The sequence below is a fragment of the Podarcis pityusensis genome, assembly GCF_964106645.2.
Source record: "Podarcis pityusensis genome assembly, chromosome: 3".
Classification (NCBI taxonomy): domain Eukaryota; kingdom Metazoa; phylum Chordata; class Lepidosauria; order Squamata; family Lacertidae; genus Podarcis; species Podarcis pityusensis.
This window is the reverse complement of record NC_138026.1, coordinates 41,292,864-41,306,210: the sequence shown is the minus strand read 5'-3', so window position 1 is coordinate 41,306,210 and position 13,347 is coordinate 41,292,864. Positions and strand designations below refer to the sequence as shown.

Below are 13,347 nucleotides of genomic sequence, written 5' to 3'. Positions count from 1 at the left end.
CTTCTCTGATGTACGTATGATGTATTGGGGGGGGGTCTTGGGCTGCACCCCTTCTGTGATGTATGTATGATGTATGGTGGTCTTGAGCTACAGGGTGGGCAGTTCAAAAGTCTATATAAGGGCTTGCACACCTTTGTCTTGGGTCCTCCTCCTCTCTCCTGCATGTGGGGGAGCACCCTGTTGCAACAGCTTCAATAAAAATCAGGCTTACTAGCTGCTTCACTTCTCAATATTCTCTGGTTGGCCTGTTATTTTCTCTTTCTGATGGAGAACCTACAAAGGACTCTATAAGGGCTTTTGTGGACCCCATAAGGGAAAGAGTTCAGTTTTTGTTTACAACATAGACAAGGGATCCACTCTAAGAAAAGTATTTGCTGATAAATGGGTTAATCAGAACTGTGGGGTTCTCTCTCATTACAGACTTGCAAACTTGCAAAGCTAGAAAGCTACAACAAATCTACTAGGTTTCAAAAATGCCCCAAGACTGTGTGTGCATAACACTGTCTATTTAGCAGTAGCACAAGATACAGAGAATAATGCTTTAGGGACTCATGGACCACTTGTCCAAATATCTTGGCTCAATACAGATGTCACATAACAAAGCCTTTCATCCAATATGCACTCAGAATGCCATCTAGTGTAAAGTACTGAGCACTGCATATCAGAAAAGGTATGTTAACTCTGAAAGTAGATTCAGTCATTTTTTTGTTCATAGGTATCTTTGCAGTGTGTCCTGGGCAGACAGGTGAATTTATAACATCACTGATAAAAAAAAAACAGAAGCGGGTATTTCACCAGTCAGAATGATGTGAGTGCCATTTTAACGCTATCACAATGTAGCTGATGTCATAGAAAGGATCCTAATTTGTTCATAATGCATGGAAATGCTTTTCTTTCTCAAATCATGAGACCCACAGAAAATGTAGGTGATGCCAGCAAGTCAATACATACAAATTTATATAAGGTGTGCTTCCCACTATCATTTACACAAGATTTTAATTATAGGTAGGTAGCTGTGTTGGTCTGCCGTAGTCGAAACAAAACAAAACAAAACAAAATAAAATAATAAAAATTCCTTCCAGTAGCACCAACTAAGATAGTTATTGGTATAAGCTCATAGTTGGTCTCTAAGGTGCTACTGGAAGGATTTTAAAATTTTAATAATAATAATAATAATAATAATAATAATAATTTATTTATACCCTGCCCATCTGGCTGGGCCTCCCCAGCCACTCTGGGCGGCCTCCAAAAAAATATTAAAATACTGTAATACTGTAAATTTTATTTTATTATTTTATTTTGTTTCGACAAGATTTTAAGACTTTGCGGGGGGGGGGGGAGTATGTCAGTTGTACAGTGGCATTTAACAGGTGTGTGTAAATACATATATTACTGCAATTAATGGTACTCTTCATAGCCAGGCAACTCAGTGATTATTTTGGTATATTAGATTCCTTATTCATGTTTCAACCAAGCCCCACAACAAGCAATTTTGCCTTTGCATTTAGTGCTTTCCTAAAGCACAAAGCAATTATAGCTATTACCATGCATTACATCTGTGCAGCTTGGCAAAATACTATCTACTATAGATAAATGTTTCATATTTTCCGGAGCATTAAAACTACAGCTGAGAGAGGAATGAGTTCCAAGCTGGCCAATGCCAGCAATATACTCCACCTGGAGGTATTTTTTTGAAATGAAAAGCAGCATTCAAGAGCACAAAAATAAACAGTGAAAATGGAACAAAGATGTTTACAATGTTTGCCAGACTCTGTTTGTCAAGTCCAAGGCCAACAGGAAAAAAAACACACTGGAAGAAAATTAGAGGTTAGTAGAAGGGAACACATATGGTATTAAGTCTTCCAGGGAAATCTAACAGTGTATTACCTTGAATTCATGAACCATGGCTCTATCAACAGCAATCCACTATGACAACAAATATGTAGAGTCAACATGTACAAAAGCTCTACTTTCAGAGGCATCAAGCCTGTCTCTACTAGAAGCAGAATGCTGGCCCTTGGTTTTCTCCAGCAAGGCAATTAATTTGCCCCACAAACCTCGCAGAAGCATTCTGTAAGCACAGTCTGTGTGTCATTTGGCTCTCAGCCTATTAGTGTACTGGTCAGGACACAACCCGGAATGAAAAGAACAGTCCAGAGAGTCAAATGATGTTACAGAGAAATACAGGAAGCTTCCTTATACCAAGTCAGTCCACTGGGTCCATCTAGCTCAGCATCGTCTACAGACTCTACACTGATTGGCCATGACTCTCCAGGTTTTCAGACAGGGTTCTCTCCCAGATCTACCTGGAGATGCTGGGGAAATGGTGTTGGGACGTTCTGCAGGCAAGGCTAATGCTCTTCCATTGAGCTATGGCCCTCTCCAAATATTATTCTTCCATTTGAGGAAAAACAGGTGTTCGGTGGTTCATATTCTGGTTGTCTCCCTTGTTTCTAGCATAAAAAAGCAAGGACTCAAACCTGAACCAAAACTTTTTTTTCCTGAACCTGAACAGAATTAAAGTCCATTTGATTGCTGATCTCAGGATTCTTATAAGACAGGGCAGACAGTCCAACTTTTCATACCAAGAGGGCCACAAGAGTACTTGAGACAAAGCCTGCGGGCTGTACACTGCCTTGTTGCGTGGGGGAGCAAGCCCAAAATTTCACACACACAGAAGCAAGCTAAGTGAGGTGCTGGACTTTGAAAAGGAGGCACAAGGCTCTGGAAGGGTCCTAGAGCCCCTCCCACAGCTGGGAAAATGCTAACTGGGCTTTGGGAAGGAGGCAGGACGACTCTAGAATGCGGTCAGAGCCCCCATGCCTCCTTTCCAGAGGCCAGCACCTCCTCTCCTGGCTTTGAGAAGGCAGTGTGAGGGCTGTGGAGGGTGTAATCAAATGTTGCCACGGTCACCAAGAGGCCTCGAGGGCCACATGCAGTCCTTGGGTTGTGTGCAGGAGAAAGAGAACCTAGGTCCTGGAGCACATGTACCATCTGCTCCTGACAGAACGATTAATGGTCTGAGAAAACCGCTGGGGCAGATCCTGTCCCACCTTACCTTGGACAACCCTGAAGGAGCCCAGGAAAGGAAGAACACATACCATCAGCTCACAGTTGGCCTGAAATGACTTTGTGACTCTTCATTTTAAATAGAGTGGTACCTCGGGTTACATACGCTTCAGGTTACATACGCTTCAGGTTACAAACTCTGCTAACCCAGAAATAGTGCTTCAGGTTAAGAACTTTGCTTCAGGATAAGAACAGAAATCGTGCTCTGGCGGCGCGGCGGCAGCAGGAGGCCCCATTAGCTAAAGTGGTCTTCAGGTTGATAACAGTTTCAGGTTAAGTACGGACCTCCGGAACAAATTAAGTACTTAACCTGAGGTACCACTGTAACGTATTTGTTTTAATGCTTTAAAATAGTAAACTGCCTTGGGTGCTTTGGCAGAAAGGGAATTGCAGTCCAACAACCTCTGGTCTATTGTCTTTACTAAAGGGGCATCATTTCCCACGTCCCCTAGTGGGCATTAAGTTTCAGAAGCACTCTCCGCACACCCATTGGAAATTCCACAAATCTGTTTCTACTTTGCTTATGACAGAGGATATACATTTGCAGTATATTTCCAGTAAATGAAAGGCAAGGATAACTCTTTGGAAGGTGAGTGAGAAAAAAAAGAATATGCTCAAAGCAAAATTTTGGACAATATAGTTCCAGGTGTTCACTTGCTGCTATCTAAATGCTAAATGGCATTGTTATTAACTAATCTCATTAAAGGTAAAGGGACCCCTGACCATTAGGTCCAGCCGTGACTGACTCTGGGGTTGCGGCGCTCATCTCGCTTTATTGGCCAAGGGAGCCGGCGTACAGCTTCCAGGTCATGTGGCCAGCATGACTAAGCCGCTTCTGGCGAACCAGAGCAGCGCACGGAAACGCCATTTACCTTCCCGCTGCAGCGGTACCTATTTATCTACTTGCACTTGAAGTGCTTTCGAACTGCTAGGTGGGCAGGAGCTGGGACTGAGCAACGGGAGCTCACCCCGTCACGGGGATTCGAACCGCCGACCTTCTGATCGGCAAGTCCTAGGCTCTGTGGTTTAACCCACAGCGCCACCCGCGTCCATTAATCTCATTACCTAAGCTCTAATAAAACTTTAAAACCACTTACACATATTTATTTTGTTATATTTCTTTCCTCTATATAAGAGTGGCTGGGGAAACCCAGCCAGCTGGGCAGGGTATAAATAATTACTATTATTATTATTATTGCATAAAAGCTTTGGGGGAAAATAAGTAGCAATAGCACATTCATAAAAAATGTCAATAGAGCAGCCTACCTCTTATGCATATCCAACAGTCAGTCCTCTTATTATGCTTAGCAAGCTCTTCTTCAGTCACCTCTATTAATCTTCCTTTTAGACCAGTTAGATCTTTCCCACTTTTAGTTAATCGAATCCAGTCCATAAGACTTCGGCCTGGTTTCAAAGGTACCTAGAAAGGAAGATAAGTTTGTGGAGGAAGATAAGTTTATTAAATAATTAGCAACAAAAAGCAGAAGTAGATTGGTTTCTTGCCATCCTTTATGGTGAACAGCAAAAATCCTCATTTAATTCTGGCACACAAAGACAAAGCTATACAAAGCAGAAGAAAATAACCTTCAGACAGAGCCATAGCAGACAATGGTGAGGAAAGTTATCATGCAGGACTGCTTCTGAGGTAAATACAAATATGTAAGCTAATAATCAGAAGAACTGGGGGAGGGGGAGGGAAGTTCAATTTATTCCAGCCAAGTTCTCCTATCCAAACACGTTTCCCTGAACGGACTCTTGGAATGGGGTATAGTTTAAGGTTTTTTCAGGCTGTGTGTGTTGCTGTTATTAATATTCACTTTCTGTATCTTTTTTTTAGATCTTATAATTTATGTGAAAATTGTTTAACTTGGTTGTGCACTTTTGATATTTTAGTTATTATTTACAGCTATTTTTGTTAAGTTCGCAATTAGGGATTTTTTTCATGTTGTTAGCTGCCTTGAACATGACTTGAACTATGGAAATGTGGCATAAAAATAAAAGTATGTATGTAACCAAGCCCCATGAACATCATTATAGCTAATGGTCTAGGCTCTTGAATTAATTTTTTTATCACAATTTCATATCCTGGCTTGTCTGTAAGCCAGTAACTATAGTTTCCTGGTTCTGATGTAGTGGGAAGTTATGGTTAACTCTGGCTTTGTGCCATATTTCACTGCTCATGGGAAGGGAGGAGTAAAGTAACTACTTAATAAGCCAATATTTTATAACATAAAATATTGTCTTTACTTCTATATGAAATTAAATCAGAGACAACATTGGGCCTGGCAGTGGGAGGAGAGAGAGAAGATATACAAACTAGAAAGACAAGCATACAGCAAATCTCGTGGTCAAGGAGACTATGCTTTAAATGCAATTGAGAACATGTAACATAGGGGATTTTAAGGGAGGCTATTGTTTCCCCAACAGAATTTCTATCTCCCTACAATAGGGAGATACTTATGCTGGAAAATACGCAACTTGTGTATGCATGAGGAACACAACATTGCATCAGTTCCTGCTTTTCCTGCATCTTTAGTCACTCTAAATTTCTATTAAACTTCTCCTTAGATCTTCAATATGGGCAGAACTTCACTCCAATTACAACTGTTATTTGTGACACACTTAACAGCTGCGTAGTTTTTAAAGTGCACATTCTTCTCTAAAGCTCAAGCAGCACTGCCTGCAAAAGAGCTGTACCATGAAAAATTCATTGACTCTACTTGTTGAGGACTCTGCAATTTCCACAGCCCACCACATTACTCAACAGGAATCAGCTGACATACCAACACTGTTGCCACATGGCTTCAGCCTTATACATGACAGCCCACTAGTTCCATAATCACAACAATCAGCTTGAAGACACTTCGAAACCAATCTTCCTTTATGCAAATGTTCCCCATACCCTGCCACTATTATAGTTTTAACCAAACACCACACTGGACTTAAGTTGAGTCCCAAACACATGAAAGGAATAGGATGCACAGAAGCATCTATAGTCTTTCCACAGCCCTAAAGAACAAAAAAGCCAGACACCGCCCGTCAGCTATTAGGGCTTCCAGGATAATGAGCGTATTCTGAAAGCAAGCTTGAACCCTGGAGCTCCCTTCTCTTTTAGAAACTACGTGCCCCATAATTACACAACAGTCTTCAGAAAAGAGGATGCATCTGTGCTGCCTTGCAAAACACACACACAACACAAGAAAAGGCAGCACGAACTGCTCTTAACCTAAAAACACCTCTGAACCTCAGTTCCTTAAGGACTGACACCATCCTCTCGCCGGGCAGAACTTTAGGAGCTGCATAACACAGAAACCAAACAGGTACAGCTTTTCTCACTTCCTACATCTCCAGGCCAGGAAAGGCTTCACCCGCCGAGTTTCCGCCTGTAACACCCATCTGGGTTCAAGATCTCTACCCTCAACGAGCAAAGGAAGCGTTAACCCCCATTCCGCCTCTGCAGGTGCCAATGCGCAAGGCGACCCCTCTCACACCGCCAGTTTGCCCTGGGACCCAGTGGCGAGGAGTACCGCAGACCCCCCGGCCCCAGCTCCCGCCGCACCTTGCTGCGCCCTCCCGCGGCCACCCGCTGCTGGGAGCCTGGGGCAGGGAAAGCTTGAGAGGGGACGTTGAGCATCCTGCCGGCCGCAGGACAGCCGCCCCAGCCGCCGCCGCCGCCTCCTCTTCTTCTTCAGAAACTGCAAGCGGACGGAAAGAGCCGCTTCCGGGTCCGGCCCGGCGCCGAAGCAGCCAGTAGCTTAGCTGAAAGGCAGGCGGAGACTTAAAAGGCCGTACTGCGCAGGCGTGAGGTTGAACCGGGGCGGGGCGGGTGGTTGGAGCTCTCTCCACCGACGAGGGCGCGTGCCTAGGCCCCACCCACCTGAGTTGACTGACGGCGGCACAGCAAAAACCCACGGCGGGGGCGGGATCTTCCGCCCACGTGGTCCAGAGACGCTCCTAGCTGGCCGCTTAACCGCTTGCCTGTGTTTTGTTTCGCGCGCTTGGTGCGCGGGGATTTGTTCCTTTAAAATGCTTGCATCCTGCTTTTCGAGTGGCGCTTGCTCCAGGTGGCGGCAGAGGATCGTACAACCATAACATCAATAATAATAACAACAATAATAATTCGAAGTATTATTATTATTATTATTATTATTACCATAGCTGTCAACTTTCCCCTTTTTTAAAGGGAAATTCCCTTATTCCGAATAGGATTCCTCACAAGAAAAGGGAAAAGTTGACAGCTATGATTATTACTAATAATAGTAATGCGAAGTATTAAAATAGACGTCAGTTTTGCATGCCTGGGTATTCCTGCCTCAACAAAAAAGTATTCAGTGCAGTAAAGGTCGCCTGCCTAATCTCTCAGCCTAACCTACCTCACAGGGTTGTTCTGAGGTTGAAATGGAAAGAACCACTTACACCACCTCACCCGTCCCACCCCCATTCCTGCGTTAAGCAGGAAGGTCTGATGAGGGCTACTACACGTGTATAGCAACCCTACTCACGTTTGCATTGCCTATAAAGGCATAACGCCTGAATACAGTTACTGTGGATCTCCATTAGCGTAGCCAGGGTTTTTTTGGGGGGGTGCAGAACCTCAGTTTGCTATGTAAGCTACACCCATGTTGATCTCACTATTTGATAGAGTACAGTTCTGAACTGTTTAGCCCACAGCAGTCCCTTCGAAGTCAATGGAGTTACTTCAGTGGATGAGTAAGCAATCTATGCTGTAGAAAAGTGCTCAGAATTCAGTACATATTATGCTCTTTAGAAAATCTATGTGCACCAATGATTTAGGACTTTTTAATAAAACCCACGTTTCTTATCTGGAAAGTGTCTGTGTTTGGAGATCATACCATGCAACAACATGTTACTACTGCCTGTAAACACACTATTTATTTTGTAGATTTATATTCCACTTTTCAGAGAAACTTTCTTACAAGGCAGCTCACAATAATGTATAAAAACAATCATAACAACGAAATGAAAAAATACAAAAAGAAAGCCTAACTAAAAAAATTGTTTTCACACATCAGGATACACAAATAATCTAATAAGAAGTGTTCCTGAGTAAAAATGTCTTCAGAGTTCACTTAAAGGAGAAAGATTTCCATTACTAAAGCTGAAATTCTATGCAGCTTACTACAAACACACAAGAGCAGTATATGTGCTTGTGTGATTTTCATATACAATGTCCTACAGATGGATCTCACTTTGTTTCCCTATAGGAGCAATTTCTATATATGAACTACTGTATATTCTGAGTGGTTCCAGTTTCACACACATGGAACATTGTTTGAGTTTATGAAGTGTAAATCAGCATTGAGTTAATCCAGTTTATCAAGTCAGATACATTTTGTACTCCAGTTGAGTCTGGTTTTAACTCTTTATGGAGATTTCAGTAATCAAAAAAGGCAATGTTTACTCAAAAGCAGGCCCCATTGTATTCAGTGAGGCATGATATCAGGTAGGATAACTAGATGCAAAAGAGGACGGGGTTTTCCCCACCTTTGATAGTTGTGCAGAATAGGAAATTTCAGCAGGGAGTGCACCTTGCACAACAAGGTACATCTGAAATTCTCTATTCTACACAACTATTGAAGGTGATGGAGCTCTATCCAAGTAAATGTACATAGGATTACAGCCCTACAGTGCAATCCTATACTTGTCTATTCAGAAGTAGGTCTCACTGAGTTCAGTGGGACTTCAGATTAGTGTAGGATTGCAGGCTTAGATCCTTTGTTGACTTAAGAATGGAATAATTTAAGAATGAGCTGCCTCTTTCATTTTCTAAGGGCAGCTTCCAGAATGACAATATTTTCATATGTGATGTCTGACATGCAACACGGAAAACACAAATTCACATTTCTCCCTCATGCCGGTTTGTATGCTTCTCTTTTCAAACCTTGAAAAACAATGCAAGGCTGAAATTCTTACATGAACATCAGTTCCACTGAAATCAATAGGGCTTCTTCTGAATGAATATGTTCAGAATCAGGGTATGGGGCATTAAAAAAATGTTTCTTTTTAAGGGATATATATCTGGATATATATCCAGATTCCAATATGCAAGCTCACCCCCCCTTATTTCTGTCCCCTGCCCCAATGCATCCAACCACCTATGCAGCTGTAATTCTAATCGATTCTGCTGCCCTATGGTACTACCAGCATAAAAGAGTTGCTATTTTCAGAGGAACAGAGGAGAGTAGCAGGCATAAAATGAAACAAAACTCAATATTGTTCCTATAAAAATGTAAAATGCTTGATTTTTAATGAAAAATAACTTACATATAAATTAGTTTAAAATACTATGATAGCATGTTGATATCAATATTAAATTAAGGAATGAATATGAACAGTGGTATTAACATTCATTATAATTAAGAATCCAATTCTGCTCCAGAATCATGTTCCGAGTCATCACTATCTTCCTCATTCTCTGAATCTTCATAGAAGGAAATTGTGGCTTGGACAGGAAAGTTCTTCAGAAGTGCTTCAGCTTCTTGATACAAGTAGTCAAAGCACCTTGATTTGGGCCAGAATAACCTAAAAACACACAGAGACAACCTGTTCTGTTAATTTAATATTTAAGGGATTCATTTCAGTCTAGTTGACCTAGGGTTAATGTGAAATAACTTTTGCTGAAAATTACTTCTTTAGGTTTTAGAGTACACGCGTAAGAGGTAATTGGTGGAGATTGGATACTTCACCTTAAGCAAGTGGATCTTCTTTCGGCTTACATGGTGGGTACCATTGGATGCAAACCAGAGTTAGGAGCTATAATATGTGGCTGCACTCTGATACTCCATTTACTAGAGCTACAAAAGTCCAGCAGGAAATGGAAGTTTAATGAGAAAACAGGCCCTACTTATGCCTAAATGTAATTAGCGGCATTTCACACCTAAAGTTTCCCTACAATTAAATATTAAATGATGCTGCAAACCTTTCTGAATGGTTTGGTACTGGTAATAGCTCTGCTCTTGTACTGCAAAAGGCGTAAATGTACTACATTCTTAGTGATGACACAGAACTTTGGTTCCGCAGCAGCTGCTTAGTGGGCCCATCACTTCAGTCTGCAACCTAGTTCCCCACCCTTGTGAAAATTTCTTGTCCTTGGCCAGAATACTTAAACATACATTCTGCAAAACTCTAGAATTAGTAAAACAGAAGCTATGTAAGCCCTCAAACACAATTATTGTTGTACAAGGTCAAACAGATACCTCTGACAACTCAAACACCAGATATGGTTTGATAGCATCTGATGGGAAATTTAACAATGCAGGTCTGAATTGCTCCTGGGCACATATAGTGAGTAGGACATACACACATACAAGAAAGGTTAGCTTTGCACTGGAACCTTTGCCATGATGCTTGATACTGACAACTCTGCATAGTACATTTTCCCGTTCCCCTGGGTGAAAAAACCAGAAACAGTTATACAACTGAGGGGGTGGGGATGTACAATCCGGTAGAGAGGTTTTCAAACTCATCTCATCCTGCCACACAAACTATGTAGTCCACAGTTCTCTGGTGCAGCGAATGAACTCACCCAGGACTGCAGGGTCGGGAGAGAGAAGAACATCTTTCATGTGGAATTGTAATATACACCATAGGAATCATGGTCTTCAATAGGTGAGCCACGTGCTATTCTATGACCACCAGGAGAAGCAGGTATGCAATACAGGCAGCAACCTCATAAAGCCTTGTGGGTCAGAGGGACAGTGCAATGATGTAGCTGCTGCCTGAAATTAACAAAAAGTGTCCACTGTTCTGCACCATAACCATTTCCACCTGTTGGTATTCTTCTCACTAGGCAGCTGTTAATGATTCCCTGCTAGGAAAAAATAGTGAAAATGGCCCTAACAGAAACTGTAAATAATAATATTAATGCTTACACCTTACCTGACTGGATGTATATACTGTGTGAGTTTTGCTGAGTCTGTCTCAGAAGAGCTGCACAACTAGGAGTAATAAACAGGAGACACAGATCAAAAACAGAATGATTAACAGTATCCAGAAAGGGCAGTTTCAAAAGTAATATAAAAACTATTCCTGAGCATGGAAAATTTGTGGAACGTAAGGAAGCTGATTTCGTTTTAGCCATCTGTGGTCCACCAGATGCTGCTGAACTACAACTCCCATCATCTCTGACCACTGGCCAGGCTAGCTGAGGGTGGATGAGAGTTGGGAATTCAACAACATCTGAAAGGACCACAGGTTCCCCAGCCCTGCCTGACAGGTAGGACATGCATATTCGGGCATCACTTGTGAAAGAAATGTAAAGCAACATTCCAGATATCAAAGAAGAGTGTCATCCTGTTTAATTATTGACTTGGCATTTTTAAATGACCAAAGCTTTATAATGCCTTTATAATGGATTCTTATTTGTATTACTTGGTTGTATTTGCTGTATTTCAATTTTACAGTTTCTGTAACCTGCTTAAAGTAAAGGTAAAGAGGCCCCTGACCATTAGGTCCAGTCGTGGCCGACTCTGGGGTTGCGGCGCTCATCTCACTTTATTGGCCGAGGGAGCCGGCGTACAGCTTCCGGGTCATGTGGCCAGCATGACTAAGCCGCTTCTGGCAAACCAGGGCAGTGCATGGAAACACCGTTTACCTTCCCACCGGAGCGGTACCTATTTATCTACTTGCACTTTGACGTGCTTTCGAACTGCTAGGTTGGCAGGAGCAGGGACCGAGTAACGGGAGCTCACCCTGTCGCGGGGATTAGAACCGCCGACCTTCTGATCGGCAAGTCCTAGACTCTGTGGTTTAACCCACAGCACCATCCACGTCCCTGTCTGTAACCTGCTTAGGGATTTTTATTTTTGCCAAAAACATATATAACTTTTCTAATTAATTAATTAATTAATTAAAGCATGCCATCAAAATAAGCATGACGTTGCCCTCACTATTGCCAACTTGGGCTCTTTGGGAAGAAGGGTGGGATATAAATTGAAGCAGCAGCAGCAAGGACATAAAAATAATGTCAAATCCCAATATGACTTCCTTGGAGGTTTTTGAGCAGAAGTTGGCTGGCCCTCTGTAATGGTTGCGTTGGCTGAGATTCCTGCATTGCAGGGGGTTGGAGTAGATGACCCTCGGAATCCCTTCCGACTCTACAAATCTATGACTTTTCCCGAATTGTGTTTAACTGACAGCCTGAAAAGGAAAGGACGACTTTCCCATTCTGGCTCCTGCACACCCACAAAGTTAACGATTCAAGGACCAGCTTAGTCAGGAGAACACAACTCCCCACTCCAGCCACCCCACGTGGGATTGTTGCCGCTTTAATCAGAATGGACACACTCACCGCCCTGTAGTTTCGCCTGCGCTGCCTTTCTGCATCTTTGGGGGTGGGAATCCAAGGTCTCCAGAATCCTCCGGACCTGTAAAATCAATAGAAGGGAATACAGCTTTGCGTTAGCTGGGCAACACAAAAAAGTGGTCGGTTGTTGGAAAGGAGGGTGGTGGAAAGGAAAGGAAAACACTTGAAGCCTATGATTTCTGGAGCTGGCTGGCCGGCTAGCGGGTCTGGAGGAAAGCGCGGGTTACCTCGCTTGTCCTCTGCAGCAGATCCGGGCGTTGGGCGCGCCAGGTGGAGAAGCACAGAGGCGCAGCCGAGAGCTGTCCATGCTGCGTCGCTGGCAGCCGTCGAGGCAGCCCAAGTGGCGCAGACGCCGCTGGCGCACCGCTTCCTCTTCCTCCTCCTCTCCTTGTCGTTGTGTCTCCCCTTCGGGGGTTTAGCCTGGCCTGGGTTCTGGTGCGGCTGCCGCCCGAGGGGTTTTTATAGCTCTCGCCGTGCAGGGTCCCAGCCGCTTTCTCTCATTTGCCGGAGAGGTAAACAAAAAGGCTGCGCGTGAAAGGCGCGTCAGGGTAAACAAGGAGCGTGGACGCGTGCGAGCTCCAAATGGCCCAGGGAGAGGTTTGGCGAGGGAGTGTGAATCGCACTTGAGCAGACACATGGCTGTGTTGTCCTTCAGAGGGGAGAGACCACGCTTGGGCTCGGGCTGCGAAGTGGCCAGCGTGAGAAAGCCAGCGTGTGTGTATCTGTGTCCGAGTGTGCTCAGTTTTGCTGGGAGAAATGCCGCTTCCCGCGTTGGAAAATTCCTGCAACTGTATTTTTAGTTCATTCGAATATTTAGTCCTCCCTTTCCCAAAAATCGTGTCCAAAACAACTTGTAATGATTAAACAATCAGATCCAACGCAGGGAAAAAACAATAGAATTGAACAATAAAAACAAATATATAAATTTCATTTTCTCTCTCTCTCTCTCTCTC

The 13,347-nt window shown here is 43.3% G+C and overlaps 2 protein-coding genes across 3 annotated transcripts in view; both read right to left on the bottom strand.

Annotated features, from left to right (window-relative positions):
• CYB5R4 (cytochrome b5 reductase 4) overlaps window positions 1-6,844 on the bottom strand; it is a 32,706-nt gene extending 25,862 nt beyond the window's left edge. Inside the window, exons 1-2 of one of the 2 annotated variants that reach the window (XM_080999894.1) lie at window positions 6,629-6,844; window positions 4,336-4,489 (exon numbers count right to left, since the gene is read on the bottom strand). In XM_080999894.1, the coding sequence (XP_080856020.1) occupies window positions 4,336-4,489; window positions 6,629-6,703 (229 nt within the window). In that variant the 5' untranslated portion in view covers window positions 6,704-6,844. The remainder of the gene's footprint in view (window positions 1-4,335; window positions 4,490-6,628) is intronic. The other variant, XM_080999893.1, reaches the window with a different exon arrangement.
• Window positions 6,845-9,154: 2,310 nt separating this feature from the next.
• RIPPLY2 (ripply transcriptional repressor 2) lies at window positions 9,155-13,105 on the bottom strand. Its single transcript, XM_080998484.1, has 4 exons — window positions 12,622-13,105; window positions 12,380-12,455; window positions 10,969-11,027; window positions 9,155-9,612 (listed from the first exon to the last, which is right to left on the bottom strand). The coding sequence occupies exons 1-4, from the start codon at window positions 12,699-12,701 to the stop codon at window positions 9,447-9,449; spliced, it is 381 nt and encodes a 126-aa protein (XP_080854610.1). The 5' UTR covers window positions 12,702-13,105; the 3' UTR covers window positions 9,155-9,446.
• Window positions 13,106-13,347: the final 242 nt, after the last annotated feature.

Excerpts from the sequence above, each read along its gene's own strand:
- RIPPLY2 (XM_080998484.1), bottom strand. The coding sequence starts at position 12,701 with ATGGACAGCTCTCGGCTGCGCCTCTGTGCTTCTCCACCTGGCGCGCCC. Across the intron at positions 12,456-12,621 it reads TGCTGCAGAGGACAAGCGAG|GTCCGGAGGATTCTGGAGAC; the intron begins GTAACCCGCGCT and ends TTGATTTTACAG. Across the intron at positions 9,613-10,968 it reads CAGTATATACATCCAGTCAG|GTTATTCTGGCCCAAATCAA; the intron begins GTAAGGTGTAAG and ends GTGTGTTTTTAG.